The 22,775-nt window shown below is 47.3% G+C and overlaps 7 protein-coding genes across 12 annotated transcripts; 4 read left to right on the plus strand and 3 right to left on the minus strand.

Annotated features, from left to right (window-relative positions):
- The first annotated feature begins 1,348 nt into the window (after nucleotides 1-1,348).
- Nucleotides 1,349-3,594, plus strand: NijA (Ninjurin A). 3 transcript variants are annotated; one of them, XM_015188333.2, is made up of 5 exons: nucleotides 1,349-1,546; nucleotides 1,605-1,688; nucleotides 2,405-2,474; nucleotides 2,710-3,116; nucleotides 3,184-3,360. In XM_015188333.2, exons 2-5 carry the CDS (start codon nucleotides 1,611-1,613, stop codon nucleotides 3,358-3,360), a joined length of 732 nt encoding a protein of 243 aa, XP_015043819.2. In that variant the 5' UTR covers nucleotides 1,349-1,546; nucleotides 1,605-1,610. The 3 variants fall into 3 exon arrangements, with proteins under 3 accessions (XP_015043819.2, XP_015043820.2, XP_001352758.3); XM_015188334.2 differs by having other exon boundaries at nucleotides 1,349-1,688; nucleotides 2,755-3,116; XM_001352722.4 differs by lacking the exon at nucleotides 1,349-1,546 and having other exon boundaries at nucleotides 1,611-1,688; nucleotides 3,184-3,594.
- A 93-nt stretch (nucleotides 3,595-3,687) lies between these two features.
- On the plus strand, nucleotides 3,688-4,532 carry ND-13B (NADH dehydrogenase (ubiquinone) subunit ND-13B). Its single transcript, XM_001352721.4, has 3 exons — nucleotides 3,688-3,827; nucleotides 3,945-4,106; nucleotides 4,169-4,532. Exons 1-3 carry the CDS (start codon nucleotides 3,807-3,809, stop codon nucleotides 4,358-4,360), a joined length of 375 nt encoding a protein of 124 aa, XP_001352757.2. The 5' UTR covers nucleotides 3,688-3,806; the 3' UTR covers nucleotides 4,361-4,532.
- A 25-nt stretch (nucleotides 4,533-4,557) lies between these two features.
- Nucleotides 4,558-5,172, plus strand: LOC6900114 (uncharacterized). Its single transcript, XM_002135430.3, has 2 exons — nucleotides 4,558-4,819; nucleotides 4,923-5,172. The coding sequence occupies exons 1-2, from the start codon at nucleotides 4,579-4,581 to the stop codon at nucleotides 4,967-4,969; spliced, it is 288 nt and encodes a 95-aa protein (XP_002135466.3). The 5' UTR covers nucleotides 4,558-4,578; the 3' UTR covers nucleotides 4,970-5,172.
- On the minus strand, nucleotides 5,135-6,189 carry LOC4812488 (guanylate kinase). The gene has a single exon (XM_001352720.4). It carries the CDS (start codon nucleotides 6,042-6,044, stop codon nucleotides 5,379-5,381), a length of 666 nt encoding a protein of 221 aa, XP_001352756.2. The 5' UTR covers nucleotides 6,045-6,189; the 3' UTR covers nucleotides 5,135-5,378.
- A 1,450-nt stretch (nucleotides 6,190-7,639) lies between these two features.
- On the minus strand, nucleotides 7,640-12,171 carry Oseg4 (intraflagellar transport protein Oseg4). Of its 2 annotated transcripts, none has more exons than XM_033383098.1 (8): nucleotides 11,912-12,171; nucleotides 11,727-11,838; nucleotides 11,228-11,640; nucleotides 10,990-11,164; nucleotides 10,344-10,928; nucleotides 9,886-10,288; nucleotides 8,130-9,830; nucleotides 7,640-8,070 (listed from the first exon to the last, which is right to left on the minus strand). In XM_033383098.1, the coding sequence occupies exons 1-8, from the start codon at nucleotides 11,933-11,935 to the stop codon at nucleotides 7,890-7,892; spliced, it is 3,594 nt and encodes a 1,197-aa protein (XP_033238989.1). In that variant the 5' UTR covers nucleotides 11,936-12,171; the 3' UTR covers nucleotides 7,640-7,889. The 2 variants fall into 2 exon arrangements, with proteins under 2 accessions (XP_033238989.1, XP_033238988.1); XM_033383097.1 differs by having other exon boundaries at nucleotides 11,228-11,661; nucleotides 11,912-12,169.
- A 293-nt stretch (nucleotides 12,172-12,464) lies between these two features.
- On the minus strand, nucleotides 12,465-14,440 carry PIG-Wb (Phosphatidylinositol glycan anchor biosynthesis class W b). 2 transcript variants are annotated; one of them, XM_001352718.4, is made up of 2 exons: nucleotides 13,392-14,436; nucleotides 12,465-13,333 (listed from the first exon to the last, which is right to left on the minus strand). In XM_001352718.4, exons 1-2 carry the CDS (start codon nucleotides 14,221-14,223, stop codon nucleotides 12,633-12,635), a joined length of 1,533 nt encoding a protein of 510 aa, XP_001352754.4. In that variant the 5' UTR covers nucleotides 14,224-14,436; the 3' UTR covers nucleotides 12,465-12,632. The 2 variants fall into 2 exon arrangements, with proteins under 2 accessions (XP_001352754.4, XP_033238990.1); XM_033383099.1 differs by having other exon boundaries at nucleotides 13,319-13,344; nucleotides 13,392-14,440.
- A 1,312-nt stretch (nucleotides 14,441-15,752) lies between these two features.
- Gk2 (Glycerol kinase 2) lies at nucleotides 15,753-22,644 on the plus strand. Of its 2 annotated transcripts, none has more exons than XM_015188328.2 (3): nucleotides 15,753-15,932; nucleotides 20,379-21,008; nucleotides 21,078-22,644. In XM_015188328.2, exons 2-3 carry the CDS (start codon nucleotides 20,387-20,389, stop codon nucleotides 22,184-22,186), a joined length of 1,731 nt encoding a protein of 576 aa, XP_015043814.2. In that variant the 5' UTR covers nucleotides 15,753-15,932; nucleotides 20,379-20,386; the 3' UTR covers nucleotides 22,187-22,644. The 2 variants fall into 2 exon arrangements, with proteins under 2 accessions (XP_015043814.2, XP_001352753.2); XM_001352717.4 differs by lacking the exon at nucleotides 15,753-15,932 and adding an exon at nucleotides 18,969-19,140.
- Nucleotides 22,645-22,775: the final 131 nt, after the last annotated feature.

The following is a 22,775-nucleotide window of genomic DNA, read 5'->3' on the forward strand; positions in this document are numbered from 1 at the left end:
GAAAAAACCTTTATCCAATTTTGACATTTGTATGGCAAACGATCAGGAATTCGATGCTGATCCCCCTGATAAGTATTTCTTCACGGTTTCTACATTGGTACATTGGACAAGAGGGTGAGCCCTGAATACATATCGAAAAAAAAAAAATACTATCAAAAGTTTGCAAGGTGAAATGGTGTATAAGCTGGTAGTGTCACCGCAGATTTAACTATAAAATATACAGTCTGATCCTTAGAAATTTACCGAATCATATATATTTCACTTTATGTCGATTCAGTTCAGGCAGTTCATTTTGGCATGATATGGCAGCACAACATTTTACATTTTTTACGACGTTTTTCAGTGCTACAAAATACGGTAATTCGATGACTACTATATATCGATATATATGTATCGAAGAAGCTGTTAAAAATACGAATTGTAATTGGCAGCAATGGCCAATTTTAGCATTTACCTGAACATCAATCAACATACATATAAAACAAAAATATATTTAAGAGCTCGAACAAGCAATAGGTTATTGATCTACAGCTTCGCGTGCTATAAATATGCTCCAAGTATAAGAATAAAAGATCTGTGTGTGTGTATGTATTCTTCTACCACTCTTGATCGCAACCGGTTTCTGCTCATATTTCAAGAACAGCATGCGAGCTGACTGAGGCTCGTCCTCCACCTTGGCAATACACTTTCTACTTGTCCCCTCGCCCTCCCTCCCCCCTAGCCTGGTGACTAATTGTTCACTGAAATATTTCCTGCGACATTTTCCTTCAAGCTTAATTGGGCGTTTTCCAAGAACCCACACGTTCATGTCACACAGTAGGAAAATTAATCTATATTAGTTCTAGGTTATCGAGCTGAATCCACTGACGTAGTATTCGTACATATTTTTGAATGCATTTTTAATGCGAACGAGGAAATGGCGTGCCAAAGTACGGAAATATTTAATCAAAAGAGAGCGAGAGCTAGGCAAAAAAAAGCCCGAAGAGAAAGGAGAGAGAGGGAGAGAGAGAGAGAGAGAGAGTGAGAGAGAGAACACGCTTCAAACAACTTTGTGCACATCTGAGAAGTGGCTTTTAACTCCATTAAGACACATGAAAGCACCATACTATGCTGAGCGCCAGATTCTCTGATTACATCAGTAAAAACTTGTCGTAACTTTAGAGTCCGAGTCGAGTCGAGTCGAGTCGATTGAGAACGTGAAATCCCCAGAGCTGTTGTTGGCTTTGGGAAAATACTGACGATGAGAGCTGGCCGGCCAAACAAGTGGACCGCCATACCCATACCCATACCCATACCAGACCGAGAGCGGCCGCGCAATTTTTATTTCAATATACTCGTAGTATCTCCGGTCGGTCGGTCAGTTCTGCCACAAATAGCGTGCGGAGCGGTCGAAACGCGCACGAATTTTTGAACAACTGCAAAGCAAAAGAATACAATTCCCCAAAAGACATCGCGCCGCAGCATACTTATAACGGATAAAAACAGACAAAGAACTTGACTCAGAGGCTGCTCCCTATCTGCTCAGCGATCGCATTGGAATTCCCGAGTGTGTGCACTTTTTTGGTGTTGTTGCTGTTCATTAAAATCGTTTAATTAAACCCAAGAAAAGGATGAGTGACCTAGAGCATGTTGCACTGCAAATGGACAGAGTGCCGCAGTCCGACGATAAAACGCTGGCCAGAAATCAAGTGAGTTACGACAGCCATTAATCTCGCTGGAAAGCCAAACAAACCGCTAGACCGCAAAAAACGCAAGCCCAGACATTTTGAAAATCTAATATAGCATCTATAGGGGCATATACTCGTATATAGTACGTAGCATAGTGGGGGCTGATAATTGGCATGTAAACAGAGGAGCGGATCGGCAGCTTCCCTGGGAGCCAGAGCTCTAAACTTTTTGGGAAAGTGACTGGCGAAGCGGAAAAAAACCCCCAGGCTTAGTCATTGCAATAGATCCCCTGCATCGCATCGCTCATAAAATAAACTGATTCGGATTTGGGGAAATCAAAGTAAAGTTTTCTGCTCTGAAATGATGAAACGGAGAAACCTTAGTTATTTAAGGGCAGAATCGGGAGTAGCATATCAAATGGGAATTTACGTTTATTCATTTGTTTGTTCTCCAAAATTTATCTCTTTCTTTACATATTTAAGACAAAACAAACACGTGCAGCTTGTCCTTCGGACTTATCTCCACAATTCGTTGTACATATAGTGGGTACATATAATATATCATATCACGAACTTGACTGATTTGCATATTTATCAGAAAACAGTCTGGGAACAGAAGCTTTTTTGCATAATAAACTGCTTTGCGATTGTAAACAGTGAGCTTATAGAATGAGAAATTTCCACATCATAAATCGTATTCAGGAAACGCTTTCATCTATTCTGTTTTTTATTTGTAGGAAAGCATAAACAATCGCAGCCAGAACGATGCAATCGACGGACGAGGAGCCAATCGCATACCCCGAGCAGGTTTGTATTTCCACCTATCTCACTTGTTTCTTGATCTTTAAATGTAAATACGTACAACATGTACTGTGTACATTATTCTCTGCTTATTTATGCTATGTGTTAATCTTGTCTTGTTGCTAATGCCGCCTTTAAACCGCAATTTATTATAACTTTAAATCGTTTATGTGGTGTAAGTAGAATCATCGTCCAGAGTAAAGCAACTGAACATTATAGGTTTCCTCTTACCTTTTGGCAGTACCCGAAACGGATGACGATGACGACGATCGTCCCTTCGTTCAAGATGGCAATGGCAATCCAGGCGTGGACGATGGCCTCCTGGGAAATGGAGGCGGCGGCGGAGGCGGCGGTGGTGGTGGCGGGGTCACTGTCCTCGTCCCCAATGGCGGCAACAAGGGGGGACGACGTCCGAGCTACATGTTTCCTGGTTACAGTGGACCCGAATTCGTGAACATCAATGGCGTGGAGACGCCCATACCTGATGTGAATGCCTACCAGCACAAGAAGACCTTGGCCCAGGGCATGATGGATCTGGCACTGCTCTCGGCGAATGCGAATCAGCTGCGTTATGTGTTGGAAATGAACCAACAGCACCCATACTTTTATCCCAGTCTGTTGTTCATCTCCCTGAGCATTATATTCCAGGTATTGCAGATGATTTGCATATTAATCGCGTATTTTAAAATTCTTTTTTGGCACTGTCTCATTGCAGATCGCAGTCGGCGTCGGCCTTATTTGGAACGGCAGGTACAACATCAAGAATGAGCAAGAGATCTGCCGGGCGAACAAGATCAATAATTACACAGTCATCGGCATATTCATTGTAACGGTTGTCAATGTCTTAATATCAGCCTTTGGCATCGTCGAGCGTGCCCCAGGCCCAGCATAGTTTGCAACTGGATGTATAATATCAATAAGAGTATTAGTATGTAGTAGGATAAGCACCCCACACATCAAAACTCGCCGCTACAACTACCAATATTTTTTTTTGATAATTTAGTCATTTTCAACCGTGTTTATATGATTGAAAGAATTACTTGGCTAACGCCAATCGCCTCATTCTTATATACATATGTACTATTAACAAAATTGTGATAAATAAATCGAATCCCAGCCCTCAAAACAGGTTTTGAATTTCTTAAAAGGCGCGTTATTTGGGAAAACTATCGCCAAGCAAAGCGATAACTATTGGTATCGTTTCGGCACTGAAAGTGCCGTTTTGCGCCATTTTACAGCACTGATACAAGTCAGGTTGGCAGCCCCGTCAGCTGTTGTGTTTTTGTACCAGAAATTGTGCAGAAATTTAACAAATTTGTCGCTTTCTAGCTCATAAACATGGCTAAAATTATTAAAGCGGTAAGTAGTTTGAGCCGCCGTCAGCTCGAACCATTCAGAGTTACGAGAGCGGCTGTGAAGGCAGCCGCTCTATTGAATCCTGGTATCGTGTCCCAGTTATGTCATCGCTTCCTACAGTCCACAGGTCTGACCGGCCTCGCCGTTTCCACCAATCCCCACCACACGCTGTGCGCGCTCTATGGCAAGATCCTGCGTGCAGTGGCCAAGATGCCACAGGAAGCCAGCTACCGCAAGTACACGGAACAGCTGGTCAAGCAGCGGGCCGATGCCGTGGCCAACGTACGTTTTATTAATGATTAACGATGTCCTGCCATAATTTCACTGATCGATGGTCATTACAGAACAAGGACATTGTCGCTCTCGAGAAGGCTGTCGGATGCGGTCAGGTGGAGGAGTTGATTGTGCAGGCAGAGAACGAACTGGTGTTGGCACGCAAGATGCTCGGCTGGAAGCCCTGGGAGAAGCTGTCCCAGGCTGCGCCCGCCAAGCAGTGGGACTGGCCACCAGCCCAGATCCTGGAGCCCAAAGTTTAGGCTTCTTTTATCCCATTATATAGTACTAATTAATCTATTTTGGAGTGCCAGTGCCGCTAGCAATGACATCGTTCCAAGCCTTGTTGACAGAAAAATGAATTGTAAACCGCAATAAATCTGTTGATTGTGGATTTGACTGATAAGCCAGCCAGCCCCACACATTTCAACCTAACATCTTTGAGATTTGATTAAAGCTCGACTCTCAGTTTGTTTTCAGCATGCGCGCACTTCACTACCTTCTGCTGCTGCTCATCGTGTTCACTGGGCTCGTGGCGGCGGCTCCCACTACACGCCAACGGCGTCAGATCGACTTGACGCTGTCGGCGGATCATGATGACACGGACCGCGAGACGGAGCTGGCCTTGGAGGCCATAGCCGGACTCTGGAGCAGTGCTGACAGCCGCACCAAGATCGACGGATCAGCACGAGTGGTGCATCGTCACAATTCAATGCAATCTGGTACGGGTAAAACGAGCTACACGGCACGCGTCCATCTGCATCATGACTATAAAACCAATGCGTATCCCTCGTAATCCATGTACATGTCTGTGTCTGTGCCAAGGTTCGGAACAGGATTGGCGTTTGGGTGTGCGTGTCGTCTTCACTTAGGCTTCACCACTTATCCTGTCTCCAGACACAGGTCAAGGTTCCTGCGGAATTACCAGTTGGCGTGCTCTCCCTCCGTTCGATGGACAATAAATCTACTAACCGTACTGTTCGTGGAAGATTCCTGATAACTTTTTGACCTTCGACGATAGACTTGTAAATAGAACGTTCGTGAATACAAAACCAAAAGCTGGCTGTTTGCTTTATTGATTCCGTTTTAATTGGCTCCGAGTGCCGGAGCGTGAAGTACCGCAACAACTTTCAGCTTAAAATTACAACAACTAATTGCACAACAAAGCAGTGTGGGGTCACCGAGGATAATAAATAAGATTGGACGCTTAAGTAGAAATGCCATGAGTAAATGTCCGTAATATCATTTGCACCCGAGGGATAAGTCAAATCAATTATTGAATTAATTGAGGCTAATGCTGATGCCATCGTACTCCTGCTGCTTCAACTCATGGACAACGAAATCGCGAAACTCTGTGTAGGCCGCCTCTATGTCCACGTTGTTGATGATCTTGTGGAAGTTTCCCGGCGTCAGGCCGTAGCTGATCTCCACCTCGGCGGCATTGAGTCGCTTGCGCAACGTCTCCTCGGTCTCGGAGCCACGTAGTCGCAGTCGACGCTCCAGCTCTTGGATGGTTGGCGGATTGTTGAAGATCAGTATGGGATTGAGATCGGTTTTCCGAATCTGCTCCACTCCCTTCTGCTCAATGTCCAGTATGCAGACGCGTCCCTTCTTCTGAATCTCGCGTACGGCCGCCTTGCTGGTGCCGTATAGATTCCCGGTGAACTCGGCCGTCTCAATGAACTCGTCATTGGCGATCGCCTCCTCCATGTCGGCTCTCTCCACAAAATAATAGTGAACACCATCTTCCTCGCCCTCACGTGGTTTTCTCGTGGTGTGGGAGACGCTGAATCCAAATGTGTTTGGGAACTCTGCAAACAATAACTTGAGCAGCGTGCTCTTTCCGGAACCGGAGGGGCCGCAGAGCACAAGCGGACGTGGGCCTTGCGACATTTTGCGGCTGCTGCTGCTGAGTGCGCGGTTTACAATGAACAGAAAGCTAATCATGTTGTCGTCTTTTATTGGCAGCAATACTAATACACGAAATAGGCCCAAAAAAGCTGTTTTTTGGCTAAAATTAACAGGTAAAGAAGCAGCAGCGTAAGCGTGTGATAACGCGCGTGTAAGTATGCAGTGTATACGTATATGTATATGTATACCAAAATATACCGTCTCATGTTAAAAATATACCGTAAATATACTGACGAATTCAAGTTCTATATTCCTCGACTTGTATATTCCGTGGAACATTACTAGCTATCTAGATCTCTCAGCCCTGCCCACTAAATTTTATCCAATTAATGAATCTATTTTCTACTTGACTGGCTTATTTTAAATACTTGACTTCTATTTTGGTTCCTTAACAACAATATAGCGTCTCGTATGATGAAAAACCGTACTTAGCCCACTTAAGCCCCCTCTATTTAAATAGTTCAACTACTTGAGGTAAATGGCGGAAAATATTAACGATTGTAAATTCTTCTTGTAGATTCATGCCATCTTTCCTCTGAACTTAAGAAAAACACTATATCTTTCACCTGAACTGCGCAAACATTATAACATTTTCATTATTTTCGGGGGAAAATTGAAATCCGTCAAGGATTGGAAACCATATTGCTCAATTTTGATATTCCATTGAATATTATAAGCTATATAGAACATATAGCCTTGCACATAGTTTTCTACGATTGATGAATCATTTTTCTACTTAACTGGCTTATTCTTAATACTTGCTTTCATTGGACTTTGCGTAAAAGCAGGTTATAGCGAAATAGTCAATCCAAAAAAAAGGGTTTTAACGAAAATGGGCGCCAAATACGAATTGTTTGAATGTGCATGAGAGAAATGGATTTAAATTCAATCTAGGGGAATAAAGGATGCACGTAAGTACGATTTGAGAGCGAAAAATATATTGGTCGGTGCATTCATTGGAGCCTGGATGGCGAACATTTTGCCCTCTCTTTCTTTTCCATCTGTTTGCCTTCCTTCTCGATTTCGCCCTCTCGCTCTTTTCCATTTGCGTGTATTCACTTGTATTAAACATCTATTTGTATTCCACAATATCTACATATATGTGAACCTTTCTGCAGGTTTAAAGTGGAAGTAAAATGGCCTTCAAAATACAAGAGGGACTTGCTCACGCTTGCGGGGTTCAGGGCCGGCCACTGTACATCTTAATGGGAAAGAAGTGGACAAGTAGTCGGCCAGCGTCCCATTTGCGATGTGGACTCCGTCATAGGAAATCTACGAAAACGATGCAGTAACGATGCACAAATGCATGTTTCCCCAAGCGGCACAGCTCACCTCGTTCCAGGCCGTGACCAATCCGTATTACTTCGAAGGAATCTTCTCTGGAGGCCCTACGCTGCACCCTAACATGGGGGCATGTGGCCCCACAGCCCCGGACACTCTGGCCTGCTATCCCTACATCAAGCGCGTGTCCCTACGTGTACTTCGAGTCCTTGGAAACGGCACTTCATGTTACCTCCGAAGGAAAACGCACCTGCCTAGTGTGCGTGCCCAGCTTTGGCAAGACGAAGAGCGTCGCCGTGGTGAATGAATGAAATGTGAATTCATATAGAAGTAATTTAAATGCACTTTAGTAAGGAAAAAGAGTCTTGTTTTATTTGATACTCATCAGTGCACAACGGGCTCGCCCAGGGCTCTCGTTAATCAGTCCAATTACAGCGATGTTGTCGCCGCGGATGATGTGCAGTGCCAGCACAATCTGCTTGATGCCGGACGATATTGAGAAAACCCGCTCATGGCACTCATCTACTGGTCGATGATGATATTGATGGTCTGGTCGACTCCCTTCAGTATTCCCGACGAAGTTCCGTCCATCCGCAGTGATTACATGGAGGCAATCAAACTGTGGCAAAAGGGGCACGCCCGATGCCGCGAGATTTCCAGGGGCGAGGCACAGTGGTGGCAAGTGGTGCAGATCCAAATGTTGTTGGTCGGCTGTAGAATGGGCTTTCCCGAGGAGATGCAGGCCGGAAACCGGGCACCGCACTCCATGCAGGCGGGCGAGCTATGGAAGAGGAAGCAATGAGAAATGAGAACTAGCTTCCATCCACCTGCATTACGTACCTGTCGGGCACGGGAACGCCGCAGGAATAGCAGGGTACCATGTCCAAGTCTGCGTCCTCTGGCTCGTACTTGGAGAAGATGCTCCGCGCCAGCTGCTCGTACTCCTGAAGGGTCTTCTCGGGGAGATGACTAAGCGTCTCCAGCTTCATGAATGCCTTGGAGCAGGTGCCGAACGCCCTGTCAGCACAGCTGGCGAGGGCTACCAGGCAGTAGATGTCCTCCAGGGGCAGCACATCCTCGTATTCCCGCAGGCGGATGGCCGTGGTGAGGGCACTGTGGATGATCCCGAAGCGCAGCTGTCGCTGAGCCAGCAGCATGAAGTGATATGCCTCGGCACAGTGCCACATGCGCTCAATGCAGGCGGCATCCTCCAGGCTGATCGAGTCCAAGAGCGTGTTCCGCCCACTGGCATAATCGATTTCGGGAGTGGCCACCGCCTTGAGGTGCTGCTCGGCAAGTAGCGCGGCCAGAATGTAGATCTTCTTGATGCGCAGCATCGGGGCCCGCTTCTCCAGCTCCCGCTCTGCCAGCTGGGCCAGAAGGCGAGCCGCATCCAGGTACCGCCCGGCATTGCGCTGCATCTCAATCGCCTCCGTGAGACGGCCCTCGTTCAGCAACTGGGCCGCATGCTTGGCAATCAATGTGTTCACCTGCGGCATCTGATACTTTTGGGCCAGCTCCACGGCCTCGCCCCACTGTCGGAGATTCACGCACGTGTTCACGGCAGCCTTCTGGTCGCCGAACCTAAGATGCGCCTGCACCGCCTCGGCGCACATGCCCACAGAGGCCAGCATATCTGCCAGCTTGGGCAGAAGCGGACTCTTCTCCGGCAGCTTCTCCACGCACTTCTCCAGCTCATCGAACTGCTCCAGATGGTACAGGGCTTCCATGAAGCCCTCGATGTAGTGCGACTTGTCGTAGTACTCCTTGGCACTCTCCCACGATCTGAGGTTCGCAAAGTGATGCCCGATCTCACGCCATGCCGTCTCCATTTGCTGGTCGGAGACCCCCGAGCCGCCCATGCGGTAGAGCTGCACTACGCGGAACCAATCGCAGAGGGTCATGCGCAGCTCAATCGCCAGATCCCTGCGATCGGCATCCAAGTACAGCTTTTCGGCCTCCTCAAATTCGCCATAGAAGGCGGCTACTTCGGCCTTCTGCAGCTCCTGGGTGTGGATGGTGCGCAGCCGCTTGATCAGCTTGATGCCCGGATAGTTGGCGCATCGCACAAATGCATTCTCAGCCGTGTCGAGCTCCAGTTTCTTCAGTGCCGACTCGGCCAGCAATCGCCACAAGCGTGGGTGAGGGTTGTCCTCGATGAACTGCTTGGCATCCTCGAGGCCGACGTGCTCCAGGAGGTCATCGGTGTCGCGCAGCGACTTGACACGCAGCTGAATGATGTGGGAGGAGTTTTGCAGCTCCCCAATGCTTATTATGTCGTCCAACAGAACGCTGGTGATCTCCAGGTCCTCGAAGGTGCAAATGTAGCCGGAGCAAGAGATGGGCTCCTCGGGATCGTTGCCCCGAAAAATGTACATGCGGGTCTTCTCCATCAGGGCCAAGAGCAGGGGATTGTCCTTGGCCCAGCTCACGGCCCACACATCCTTGCGCTCCACCCGACTGAAGTTCAGCTGCGTCTCCCGGTTGTCGTCCAAGTCCAGCAACGTCATGATTCCCATGTGGTCTATGATGGCTGCCCGACTAAAAGGAATCATTGCAAATAAAGGTGTCTCAGTGGAGGCTCACATGTACTCACGTGGAATTGCAATTGATGGCCATCTTGTAGACCTTGGAACTCATCATGTGGCGATTCCTCAGCGCCACATTGGCAATGCTGTACTCGTTGATGGCTCCCGATTCCCGGGCCACCAGCAGCAGCTTCTCGGACAAGGCTAGAGCACAGATGGGATCGCTGATCCGGCGATGCGAGTGGGCTTCTCCGCTGCTGCTGCTGCCCAGCATCAGATCCTTGGCCATTTCCACGCCCGTTGGCGTGTCGTCAATATGAAAGCGCTTCTCTTTGCGCGCCTTTACGCTTTGCAAGTTGGAGGCGCTCTTGGGCGTGTGGTAGTGCCAGATAAGGATCTCCTCCTGCGAGGCAATGGCCACGTAGCTCGAGTTGATGCCCACAAAGGAGGGTCTAATGTCCGTGTACTTGGCTGGCGTAACAAGGAGGTTAAGGAGACATGAAAATAAACACAGATCAGAACTCACAATCCACAGTGGTTCCAATGGAGTTGCAGAGCAGCAACTGGTAGACCCTGTCGTCGGCTGGATTGCTGCGATTCTCCAGCATGCTCAAAGCAATCTCCTTGATGTTGCTGCTCACACACTCCACGCCCAGGACGCAGTGCTCGCTGCTGGCCGCCAGGCACAGTGTTGGCTCGACCTCCTTCAGGAAGCTCTGGTTGGAGACCGTGTTCCAGAAGGTTATTACGCTCATGGGCGTTTCTCTAACGCCATTGCCGCTGCTGCTGTGGCTGTTGAGAAAGACGACTGTCTTCTCGAAGTAGCACCAGATGTAGTCTGGCCGGATGTTAGCAAAGTAGATGAAAGAGTCAACAGCCATGGCGATGCGCAGGGATTTGCCCTCCCAGCTGAGGGAGGTGATGTCACTGCCCGGGACCTTCAAGGTGCGATAGATCCGGCCCAGCGGCGAGTAGAAGCACACCTGGTTATTGTCGCGCTGGGCTGCCGGAACTGTCTGCTCCAGTGTGGTGCCACAAATGGCCAGAACAGTGCCGTCGTGGTTCCACTTTGCATCCACGTTTCGCATTTTTGTGTCAAAGATGGCAGGCTCTGAGCGAGAGAAGATCCAAATTAAAGTCTGGGGAATACTTGGCTTAATCATCGTACTTACCATCATCGTTTTCGTTGCGCATTATCTGCACCTTTCCGATCTCATAGCAGATGGCCAGAACGGGTCGATTGCGGCGGTTAGAGGAGCGGCCGCTGAACCAGCAGATGCTGGCTATGCGCTGACCCCGAGCGGATGAAGATCCATTGAGCTTCAAGCACTGAATGTTGAGCTTCATCTGCGGATATCAGACAGAGGATTAGGAAGGGGATTACGGGGTGGTAATCATTGTGATGCTCACAGCAAAGTTTCCCTGGTTGTCGTACAGATGGCATTCGCCACTGGCTAGGGCAAAGAGAATCAGGCGGTTATCAGGACTCCACTGAACGCCGGTGAGGTGGGTGCCTTTGAGTTCCTTCCCAAAAATGCGATTGCCATCCACGGAGCCCACGATAATGGCTCCGTCCTCGTACACAATGCAGATTTTGGCCCCATCCGAGGTCCAGCTCATGCTGGCCACCGTTGATTTCTTTCGGTCATTGGTCATCTCCTCGTACCAGGAGCCTTTGTACAGCATCCAGACCATTATGACGCCGTCTGTGTCCGACGAGGTCAGCTTCTGCTGTGCATCGTTCCAGGTGACCACTCGGACCGACTCCTTGTGGCCGTCCAGGGTCTGATTCATCGACAAATTGGAGACGGCGGCCAGACCTCCTTTGTTTTGGCCATTGGCCCCTTTGGGGGAGATAGTAATATTAGTCAAATATCACCCTAATCGTCTCTATATATATAGTATATACCTTGATCCAGTTTCAGGACTTTGAGCAAACCCTCGGAGCCGGCCACTGCAATGTAACCCTCCTCCTTGTTCCAGGCAATGCAATTGAGCTTGACATTGTTGGGAATGGCAATCTATACGCAAATGGGATTTATTTATTTGTTTGCTATTTGTATTGGTATTATTATACACAATTAGTTGACTTACCTTCTTACTCAGGTAAACAAACATTTTGGAACATTAATAGACAAAATTTTCACTTCCTTTTTTGCGCTGGCTGTGGCCCCTTGTGTTGACAATCAAATGGTTGCCATGGTCACGGCAAAGAGTGGTGTTTGAGCCATTACACTGCTGCTCACCTGCTCCATCCCCCGCCCGCAAATGGTAGTAAAACCTGTTGTTTGAGCCACATTTCTTCCAATCAGAAATCTTGGCTAAAATCTTGGCGCCAAAGTGCTGTGAATCGTAAAAAAACCGATACCTTACAGCACTGAAATGATTAATCAAAATGGTTACGAAATTGGCTATCGATAACTGTAGGTTTGAAATATCAACAATCTACCTGTGTATCTGAAAGGCAACAGCTTATACCTAATACATTTATATGGATGTCTGTCATGACAGCTCATCGATCGCAAAGAAGTCATGATTGCAATTTTCCCCCTTCAGAAGAAACAAAAATTTCTTATCTGGCCAACAGCTCCGTCCATATCGACTCCTGTATCGATGTTAAATTGTAGGTACTTTTTATGGTCGGTCATTTTGATGTTCTTAGAATTCATTATTTATTGACTAAAATAATGGTATTTACTGATAAAACATACACAAACTAAGTAAAATTCTAGACAGGAGCTTACTACGACAATAGTTACACGCAAAATTCAATGAAATAATCACAGGAAACGATATTTGAGGACGAAACTAATTCTCAGGCAAGGCGGACACCTCTCTTGAGCAATTCATGGACCGCCTTGGTGGCCAGAAACATGTAGACGAGCAGGATGAGTACAGATTCGGCTTGGCTGCGATCCTCTGGCTTGAGGAATATGTTGACCCCACCTGTCAAAAGATTAGCCAGCAGAAAGAATGTCAGACCGTTCAGGTTCAGCGACTGGCAGATGGCAAAGCTACCGATCCTGTCACTTGCGGCCTTAGGGGAACTGCCTTCTCCCGCTTGCACCTCCAGCAGCTGACCCTTTTCCTGGCTATCGACTGCCAGTGCACTCGGATCCCAGGGCAGGACACTGTTTATGACAAAGTCCAAGCCGAACAGGCCGACCCACATAATAGTGCATATGATGGCCAACGTCCAGACGACGTAACCAAAGTTGCATGTCACCCGGGAGATGCCAATGGCGAAGGCACTCGCCCCGAAGAGGGACCACAGGATCAGCACCAGGAGGAGCAGTCGCCGCAGCTTCTTGACCATGTCCGAGTAGCCGAGCAGAGTGGCAGCCATAAGCCAGCGGCTGAGGTATATGGACAGCAGGTACATGGCCACGAAGCCCGGCAGCGAGACCAGCCCCTCACGGTTGGCACTGAACACTGTCGAGCGCGGCACATCCTCGTCCATCACAAAGTCGGAGAGACCAAAAACGCTCAAGGCCATTTGGTGGGCCACAAGGAGACCTAAACCAGGACTACGATTGCGATCATTTTCCAGCGTTAAGGCGGGGACTGTACTTACCCATCCCTAATGGCAGGAGGTGCACATCCCGGCGAGCCACCAAGCTGGCCAGAGATCCGCACAGCTTCGTCAGCCCCAGCGTGAAGAAGGCGTTCATGTCGCGACCGTACTCGTGCTCATCCTGGCCGTAGCCCACGATCAGAAGGGCCACGGTCCGTGCCAATCCCAGCAGCAGCAGCGGCAGAGCCGCATACACCACACTCCGGCGAAGATCTTTGATATGGCGCGTCCGATGCGACACCAGACCCATGGTGACCACAAACAGACCGATGCCCGTGTCCATCAGCTTGGCCCCGAACGTCCGGCTCTTGCGGTAGGGTCGGTAGAAGCTGCTGAAGTCGATGGCCAGAATGCAAACGGCCGTAATCAGGTGTGTCAGGGCACGCACCAGAGTGAATACCGTGGGCCGGGTGCCGCCCAGGTCGAACTGGCCTCGGGCGCAGGCTCTCTGCAATGCTTTGGTGCGGACAAGGAACCATAGGGAGCAGATGAGCATCAGCAGCAGAATGTGTGTGCAGTAGTCGCTGGCCACCGTAACGAGCAGAACTACGGGCGGGATGATAAGCAGAAATTCCATGCCGTAGCAAAAGTTGGGGCTGGAGCGGGGGCAGAGTTTCTGGGTGACAACGCGGGCCATAAGCACACACCAACATGTGGCGACAATGAGCTGCATGGACTCGGCATTCTGGGCAAGAATTTCCGTGGGCTGCCAGTCGAAGACCACCACCTGCTGCAGCCAAGGATCGCCTTCCAATCCGCCGTACGCACTTCTGTTGTCCATCGGTGCTGGGATCGAAGCTCCCAACTGAACTATAACCGCTTTACTGCCCATGACAACTCGCGTACTTGGACTAGACTATCAATATGCTGATAAAACTAACACTTAATCTGCTTGCTGATAGTCCGAACTTATCGGAAAACCAAAAGATAGCATAGCCACAGGTTAAAGCCGAAATACAACAACAAAATAAAATATTTCGTTCATGTTTAATAATAAACTGAAGTTTGTGGCATATTTACGTTATACACAGGGGAATCGTAGAGTGTACTCAATTCTTATCTATGCTGGGCATAAAAAGCTATATGAATTTCACGGCTTTTATTGAGCGATAAAGCAGTTGTTAAACAGGTGCTACTGCGGAAAGTATAACAAACTACCATGATAAATTCAGCGGAACTATTTCATTTGAAAACTTAAAGCGAAGAATTCGCTAACTTAATCCCAACATGAGCAGCTAAAACCAGAAATATTCAAATTTGAAAAGCTGTTTAACGACTGGTTCAATCGATAGACTTCAACTGGACACCCATCTATTTTCACCGATCTGGCAGCTCCTTTTGCATTTGGTATTAATTAATTCATCCGCAAACTACCGAAAAAAGAGCCTTGATTTTTGATAAAACAGTACCAGCTAGTGAATTTCATTTTTAAAAGAATATTTAAGAACATAGGGTATAGAAACTTCCATACGCAGCATACTTTATATGGGCCAGCTTCATGTGCCCAAAAACCGAGCAGCGTTGTTCCTCAACATGGCGCGGATCGAGCAACATTCTGCATACCCTGGGGAAATGGGTATTATATAATCGAGGAAATGTTTGTCATTCCAGGGTCTAATTAATGCAGAAACTAGTCAGTCTCTGTTTGAACGATATTTTGCAGCTTATTGTCATATTACAGAAACCAAGAATAGGCATCGCGATCGATATCTATATACAAGAAATTAATCAATGCATGAATATGTCTAAGACAATTCAATCTAAGGCAAAGTCTTAATTAATAACGTTTTAGAACAGTTTGGAAATATTAAATTAACAAAATAGGGTATAAAAATGTCCATACTCCGGTTGACAATGTACAAGTAAGAGATACGTTACATTCCATACCCACTTACGTTGACACTGTTTTTTTGTTGACTTTTCTTTTAACATTGCTTTAGACACAATAAAATAAAACTGAGTAAAAATGTATTCATCAATAGTTTAAAATTATATGTGCATCGCTGAGGGTTTTAGTTGGTCAGCATTATTTAACGGAATATCAAAATTGAGCAACAGGAACGAGTTTTCTCTTACGTTTCCTTACGTTTTTTGTTTGACCTTTTTCGCTAAAACCTTGTTTTAGAGAAGATCCAATAAAAGCAAGTATTTAAAATAAACCAGTTAAGTAAAAACTTGATTATTCAACTGGATAAAATTATGTGGGCAGAGCTGAGGGTTCTATCTAGCTAGAAATATACGACGGAATATCAAAAATGAGGAATATGTATAATAGAACTTGAATTCGTCAGTATATTTTTTAAATGAGACGGTATATTTTGGTGTATTTCTGAGGGTCGACGGTATTTTTGATCGATAAATCTGTTTATCGTATATTTCACAGTTCCCAGGTAACAACAATAAACAAAATAAGCAACAAACAAACTTGCACGTTAAACAAACTTGCAAATAAACCATTTAAAAATGTCGGATATTTAGTGCAAGCGGCCACAACCAGCTCAACTTTCCACGGCGTGGGTGCGAGAGGAGAGTGGCGGGGAGGTGAGTGTAAAACTGCTGTCTACCGGCGCTCACGTGTCTTGTGTGCTTCCTGGCTGTGGGCTCCAAATAATAAATATATAATTCGTCAATCCTGAATGAGGTGCTAATAACTGACTGGGTTATGTCATACCCATAGACTCATTAGAGCATATCTGTGAAGAGGGAATTCCCTGCCTATGGGTTAATTCAACTTTGATTACGTATTGTTGTTGTGGGGTGTTGTCGGGCCAATCAGAATGCAGCTATTGAGGGGCCTGTCCGCATGCTTACTACGAGTGAGTATATGACGTATGCAACGCAATACCACGCGGGTCTGTGTATTGATTTTTGCTCTCGGTGGGGCGTAGGGGAATCACGTGAGTTGGCTCTCTGTCCGCCCCCACACTGCGATCATTGGTGCCCCATCACTGTGTCGCCAGCTGTGAAAGCGGTAAGAACGCAATGCGGAAGCGAGCACTGCATTTGAAATTTGTAATTGTAAATTATAATATGTACAATTTACGTAACTAATTGACGACAAGTGTTAAATACAGTTCGAAATATCAACAACAGGGCTGCGCCTTTAATGAGTCTGCGTCTGTGTCTATGTCTCTTTGTGTGTGTGTCCCTCCCTCTATCAATAAAACCACGACACGTGTGCCTATAATTAAAGATGCGACTGCCCGATTAGAAGTCGCCGACGCCACAGTTGTAACCCAACTCGCGTGACCTTTGACCTGGCGTGATAGAATATAAACCTCATGTTTCGGTCGATTCAGCTACATACATATGTACTCATCAGTTATCAAATGTCAGCAAAAACAAGTTAAATTACAATCGTGGCAAAATGTACAACAACAGCCGTTCGTCAACAGTCAACAGTCAACAGTGATGGGAGACAATTTTATCAATGGCCAACAAAATGTTTCTGCAATCCGATCGAAGTATGTACATATGTAGGTAGCAAGTTTTTTCATACGATTTGCGATATGGTGCCATATGATAAGGCAGCTATATATAGCCAGCCGCCCCCCATTGCCCATATAAATGTGTAATTATGCATGTGCACACAGTTGACTGAACCTTTGATCCCCGAGGGAAGGGAATGACTTATCGCATTCATATGCACCTGCACTCATGCTCGCTCGACTTTTATGTGCATCGAACTATAGAGAACTATAGAAACCTTTATGCAGAGAATGCAAATAAGGACGTATTGCTGCGACTTGTTTACTCCAAGCTTATGATATCGTAATCACTCGGATTACGATATTCTCTACAGTGAATACCCTGCTCAGCGGACACTTTTAGTCACAGTCATAATTTGGCAACAGAATCAACAAGAAGCAATCCGATCCGCAAGCGAGCATCCACTGTACATATTTTGTAGACACAAAAGACACATCAAGGAACACACAATTCATTATACCCTTGGCTGGCAATCAGGCAGACTCGACCTGTCCTACACCCTATACAGAAAAGCTAACAGATGACAGATAAGACTTAAGTGTCAGCTTTTGTCCCATATACCCCACACTCTCACTCCATTGGGGCAACAGTTCAGGCCATTAAGCCTTCAACCCAAATTGCTTTCGTTTGTGGGCCAATACACGAACACTACGTATACAAACATATGTATTGCTTGTACGATGTATATGTATCCATGAGTTATACACGCTGACATTTCCAGATTATAGACATTCGTTTTAATGAAGTCGCTCCGATCACACAGTGATTATATTAAGTTCGCTTCAGTCGCCGACTTTGTGTCTCCGTTTATGTAAGAAAACACACTCCCCCGGTTCCTTTTTGTAAACAAAAGTTGAATGGATTCACAAATATTCAAATATTATACTCATAATTTGCATTTGACTTTTTCTTTAATTTTCGCTTTCGTTTGTTTCTGAATTTGTCATCCGAATAGCGCAGATTCTTTCTTTACTGCCCTGGCCGTCAATGGAATATTTTTATAATGGCCTCTCTATTTATAGAAGAACATTGGCCCAGAAGCTGTATGACTGAATGAACGGCCGCCCACACGTGAGCTTACATACAAATATAATGTACATAGATGATTTTTCGAAAGAATTCATCTGTGGAGGGAGGTCTATCATATCGTATCAAACATACATTTAGCGGAATAATTTCCGCACTAAAGAACTAAAGAACAATAATTATTGTACAGTTTATAATCGTGCGAACAAAGGGTAATATTCTGTTCTCATGAATATGCAAATCGAATCTATATAAATGCCTGAACAAGCCCTAATTGCATCGTAAACATGGTTAACAATTTCATGGGGAGTGCAGTTAGGTACAGTGGGCAATTGTACAAGTAAATTTAGTGTGTAACAGGCCATTGTTCCATTTGACACAAATGGGTAGAGCATCATCAGATTGAGAGTAATCCGATAGAATGAGAACCAACCTATACATTCAATCGGTTGCTAAAACCAATCACATTTGACCACTGTCTCTCTTTAGATCCGTCTGGCAAGATGCAAATGTGTACGGCGGGTTTTTTAAATGCCAAGGCCTCCGCCACCATCGTCTGTCTGTCGCCGGTCGCCGGTCGCCTGTCACAACCAGTTGGCAGTTTATTGCACCGAGAAGAGCCTCTTCGAGCGCTGCCACCCACAAGAGGAGGGAGTCCCCGCAATGCCGCAATGCCGCAGCTCCACTACCGGCTGTGGGGCCCGTCTTATCAGCTGTTGCTGCCACCAGTTTCATTTTATTTGGCCTGCTGCGATGGCTAGTACTGAATACATCGGCAATTGGCTTCGTGTCAATACACAATGTATGCACATACATATAGGGGGGAACGCACACTCGTGTGGAGGCCTGGGGATCTGTATTTGTTAGTTTGTTTTCAATACACACTTGCCGATAGGGTAGTATATTGAAAGCTCTTTCGATGTATTTTCAGTGCGCTGCCGCGCCTTCGCCTTGATAGCGACGATGGATTTTTGACTTTCAGATACAATTTGGCGCTTGCTACGAACAGTTCGGTTGTTTTCCTTTTGTCGCGCGCGTAACGTACTCTTTACACCACATAGGAAAACGGCTACGGCAACGGCAACGGCTCTCTCTTTCCTCCGCTGCTCTTTTTTTTTCTACACCTTAAAATATATAGGTATATGTTATATTTGAACAAGTGCTGAACGCTCTCTCCGCATCGGTGTTATCAAGAGGAAGTGCCGCCAAACAATCGAATATTCGAATATCAAATGTGCGTACAATTCAAAGTGGAGCTAACGACCATCCAAAGTCTATCAATTCATCAAGCACTCAATCACCGAATCGAATGCTTGTTATCGTTCGGATGTTATGCACCCGTAATTGTTTCATTGTACATACCTTTATTTTTGGTGGGTTGAAATGGCGGTTAGGGTATAACCCACGCCGGTCGTCAGGGAATTGCGTGCTCTCCCATACATATCTAATCAAGGATTGTCGCTAGACGGCAGACTACATAGCAATAAAAGCCCACAAACAAATACAGAATGTTTCAAACCTCTCTTATCTCGAGAACTGGATGATTTTGTAAAGCCCTGTTCAATCCGGAACCTTCGAAATAGTGGAAAAGTTTCCAATATAAACTCAATCGGCTTGTACGATTATTTCTGCTCCGTCTGACGCACTGAAAGTCCGGGGTGAAATAATCAAATTTAATGGTTGACACAACCCCTGTACCCTCTGTCTATATAATATATTGTATATATGTATAGAGTTAATCATTCAGTGCACTCAATCATCGCGCTGTTATCTCCCTAAGCACTTGACCTTGTCGCCGGGACCTGCGATCACAAAATACCCAACGGTTGACCATAATTTATGGACTGGAATTCGCTTTGCACCACAAATGGCACTCCGCAGAGAGTCACAGAGAGACACTGAGGGAACAGAACTGAACCCAAGCGATGATAAGTCTTTTGGTGGCATAGGCATTGGCACAGTGTCTGTGTGTGAGTCGAAAGAGGGCTCGACCGTTAGACCGACGACGAAATCAAGCCCCCCCACCGCACACAGACGCCACAGCCGGGTACAAAGTCAAACAACAGCGGCAACAGTCCGTCTTCCAGCCAAATGGGATTAGATTTCGGTACACAAACAAAGATCTGTGCATGTATATCTTGGTTGCGCTGTTCCGGAGATCATTATCATCCCATTGATGGGTGTGAAACACAGGTTTTCTTACACCTTACCTTACCTTATCGGGAAGACTGTTATCCCCCACTGATTGATCTTGTAGCCGGAATAAGCGATCTTTATCTATCTAGTCCTGCCATAAATCACTGTGTTCCTATCAACAGATCCATGTTTCATCCCATAAATTACATGTATACCTTCCTGAACAATGAACCCTGTCCAAAAGGAAATTATGCAATAATGGGGTGTTGCCTTGCCTTTCATGACTGCCCGAATGAATGGCTATCTAATCGGCCGCCTGCGACTCTTATCTTGCAGCCAGCAGCATGACGGAGGGCAAGAACATACCCAACTCCAGCGCGGATGTGCCGTTCCGTAGCAAGGAGCTGCGCAAGCAGTCGCTGATCCAACACACGGGCCTGGTGGGCGTCATCGACGAGGGCACCAAGACCATCGGCTTCTCCATTTACACGACGCCCGACTTCAAGGAGATCGCCGCCCATCGAGTGGAGCTGAGCGTGATAACGCCCCAGGATGGCTGGTACGAGCAGGATCCGCTGGAGATCATGGCATCGATCAACAAGTGTGCCGAGGAGGCCATCAAGCAGCTGCCAGAGCAGGGCTTCAGCGCCAGCGACATAGCCTCCGTGGGCATCACTAACCAGCGCGAGACGACTATCGCCTGGGACGCCGTCACAGGCAAGCCGCTGTACAATGCGATCGTGTGGAAGGATATACGCACCAGCAGCACCGTGGATCAGATCGTGGCTAAGGTGCAGGACCCGAATCATTTCCGCAACATCACTGGCTTGCCGATCTCCACGTACTTTTCGGCCCTGAAGATCCGCTGGCTGAAGGACAACGTGCCCGAGGTGCGGCAGGCCATCCGCGGAAAGCGCTGCAAGGCGGGCACCGTCGACAGTTGGATTGTGTGGAATCTGACGAACGGTAAGAGTTCCCGATCCCCCTTTTGGTGATTGGCCTTTAAACTTAAATGGGACTCCTCTTACTTTTTAGGTGCCCTTCACATCACGGACGTGACGAATGCCTCGCGCACGCTGCTCATGAACCTCGAAACCCAGAACTGGGACCCCGTGCTGCTGAAGACGTTCGCTATCAAGGAGGATATGCTGCCCACCATCCGCAGCTGCTCGGAGATCTTTGGTAAGATCACCTCGGAGCGGAGTCCACTGCGCGGCATGACGCTCAGCGGGATCATGGGGAACCAGCAGGCCTCGCTGCTAGGCCAGATGTGCGTCAAGCCGGGCCAGACCAAGAACACGTATCGCTCTGGCTGCTTCTTGCTTTGCAACACGGGCGACAAGCCCGTCTTTTCGCGCCACGGACTGCTGACCACCGTAGCTTATAAGCTGGGACCGCAGTCGCCCACGATCTACGCCATCGAAGGAGCCGTGTCCGTGGCCGGACATGCCCTGTCCTGGTTGCAGAGTAAAGTGCGCATTCTGCCCGACTCCCGGGACGCCGAGAAGTACGCCGAGATGGTGCCCACGTCAGGGGATGTCTACTTTGTGCCCGCCTTCACCGGGCTGTACGCTCCCTACTGGCGCCAGAATGCGCGTGGCATAATCATCGGTCTGACGCAGTTCACGCGAAAGAACCACATTGTGAGAGCGGCCCTTGAGAGCATCTGCTTCCAGACACGCGACATCCTCGAGTGCATGCATCAGGAGTGCGGCTACGAGATCAACAAGCTGCATGCCGATGGCAAGCTCACGACGAACAACCTGCTGATGCAGCTCCAGGCAGACACCATCGGCATGCCCGTGTTCCGCTCCCAGCTGATGGACTCGACGGCCTTCGGGGCGGCCATGTGCGCCGCCCAGGCGGAGGGCATTGATCTGTGCAAGTTTGAGCCGGAGAAGCGCTACTACGAGAACGTGCACTACGACACGTTCCTGGCCACCACCACGGATGTGGAGCGAAAGGAGCGCTACGGCAAGTGGAAGCGGGCCGTCGAACGTAGTCTTGGCTGGGTCATCAAGCAGAAGAAGACGCGCGAGCACACCGAGGAGAACTACCGCATGCTGTCGTCGCTCCCAGCGAGTATATTCCTCATCAGCAGCTTTGCGATGCTGGTGCACTCCTTTGCAGCGACCTCCCAGTAGCACTGCCAATCCTTTCGTTCCCACTCCATGACATTTCGATCGGTTCTCGGTTGTGATAATAACTATTCTTCCTTTTACACTGTATGTTTGTACATAGATAGCTCTTCAGGAAATCCCCTCTAAAGGGTCTAAAGAGAGAGATGGTTGAAAGTGCTTTAAACTATGCAAATAGTTACCGTAGCCTACGACCTCTAATCTTAGGCAGAAAGTCATTTGCTCTAACCTAATTTAAGTAAACTGTATCATTTAGCCTGTGTTTTTTTTATCGTCCCTCTTCCCAGGAGCGTGTCCTACACCCCCGCCCCCGCTTTATCAACGAAATTGTATATAGCCAAAGGGCACAATGACTCTTAAAATAAGTAGGTATCCCACCCCACCCCAGCCCATATTTGTACGAGTACGTTTATATGTATAGTGATTACGTCCCCTAACGAATAAACATTGCGATTTACCAAGAATTCTCTCATAATCTCTACATCGGTGATTAGGCCTTTTCCGTTTTCTGTGATAATATAAATAGAACAAAGCTGAAAAAGGGGGTTCAAACCGAAGAACTCTTCGAACTCGTGATATGGATGAGATTAGCTTC

Source organism: Drosophila pseudoobscura, chromosome X, assembly GCF_009870125.1.
Source record: "Drosophila pseudoobscura strain MV-25-SWS-2005 chromosome X, UCI_Dpse_MV25, whole genome shotgun sequence".
Lineage (NCBI taxonomy): Eukaryota > Metazoa > Arthropoda > Insecta > Diptera > Drosophilidae > Drosophila > Drosophila pseudoobscura.

What these genes read in the sequence shown, in the direction of transcription:
- NijA (XM_015188333.2), top strand. Translation starts at nt 1,611, where the DNA reads ATGAGTGACCTAGAGCATGTTGCACTGCAAATGGACAGAGTGCCGCAG. An exon ending in CAATCGCATACCCCGAGCAG is followed by an intron (nt 2,475 to 2,709) that starts GTTTGTATTTCC and finishes ACCTTTTGGCAG; the next exon opens with TACCCGAAACGGATGACGAT. An exon ending in CCCTGAGCATTATATTCCAG is followed by an intron (nt 3,117 to 3,183) that starts GTATTGCAGATG and finishes GTCTCATTGCAG; the next exon opens with ATCGCAGTCGGCGTCGGCCT.
- ND-13B (XM_001352721.4), top strand. Translation starts at nt 3,807, where the DNA reads ATGGCTAAAATTATTAAAGCG. An exon ending in TGGCTAAAATTATTAAAGCG is followed by an intron (nt 3,828 to 3,944) that starts GTAAGTAGTTTG and finishes CGCTTCCTACAG; the next exon opens with TCCACAGGTCTGACCGGCCT. An exon ending in GGGCCGATGCCGTGGCCAAC is followed by an intron (nt 4,107 to 4,168) that starts GTACGTTTTATT and finishes TGGTCATTACAG; the next exon opens with AACAAGGACATTGTCGCTCT.
- LOC6900114 (XM_002135430.3), top strand. Translation starts at nt 4,579, where the DNA reads ATGCGCGCACTTCACTACCTTCTGCTGCTGCTCATCGTGTTCACTGGG. An exon ending in TCACAATTCAATGCAATCTG is followed by an intron (nt 4,820 to 4,922) that starts GTACGGGTAAAA and finishes GTCTGTGCCAAG; the next exon opens with GTTCGGAACAGGATTGGCGT.
- LOC4812488 (XM_001352720.4), bottom strand. Translation starts at nt 6,044, where the DNA reads ATGATTAGCTTTCTGTTCATTGTAAACCGCGCACTCAGCAGCAGCAGC.
- Oseg4 (XM_033383097.1), bottom strand. Translation starts at nt 11,935, where the DNA reads ATGTTTGTTTACCTGAGTAAGAAG. An exon ending in ACAACCAGGGAAACTTTGCT is followed by an intron (nt 11,165 to 11,227) that starts GTGAGCATCACA and finishes TGATATCCGCAG; the next exon opens with ATGAAGCTCAACATTCAGTG. An exon ending in GCGCAACGAAAACGATGATG is followed by an intron (nt 10,929 to 10,989) that starts GTAAGTACGATG and finishes TCTCTCGCTCAG; the next exon opens with AGCCTGCCATCTTTGACACA.
- PIG-Wb (XM_001352718.4), bottom strand. Translation starts at nt 14,223, where the DNA reads ATGGGCAGTAAAGCGGTTATAGTTCAGTTGGGAGCTTCGATCCCAGCA. An exon ending in CCTCCTGCCATTAGGGATGG is followed by an intron (nt 13,334 to 13,391) that starts GTAAGTACAGTC and finishes GTCCTGGTTTAG; the next exon opens with GTCTCCTTGTGGCCCACCAA.
- Gk2 (XM_015188328.2), top strand. Translation starts at nt 20,387, where the DNA reads ATGACGGAGGGCAAGAACATACCCAACTCCAGCGCGGATGTGCCGTTC. An exon ending in TGTGTGGAATCTGACGAACG is followed by an intron (nt 21,009 to 21,077) that starts GTAAGAGTTCCC and finishes CTTACTTTTTAG; the next exon opens with GTGCCCTTCACATCACGGAC.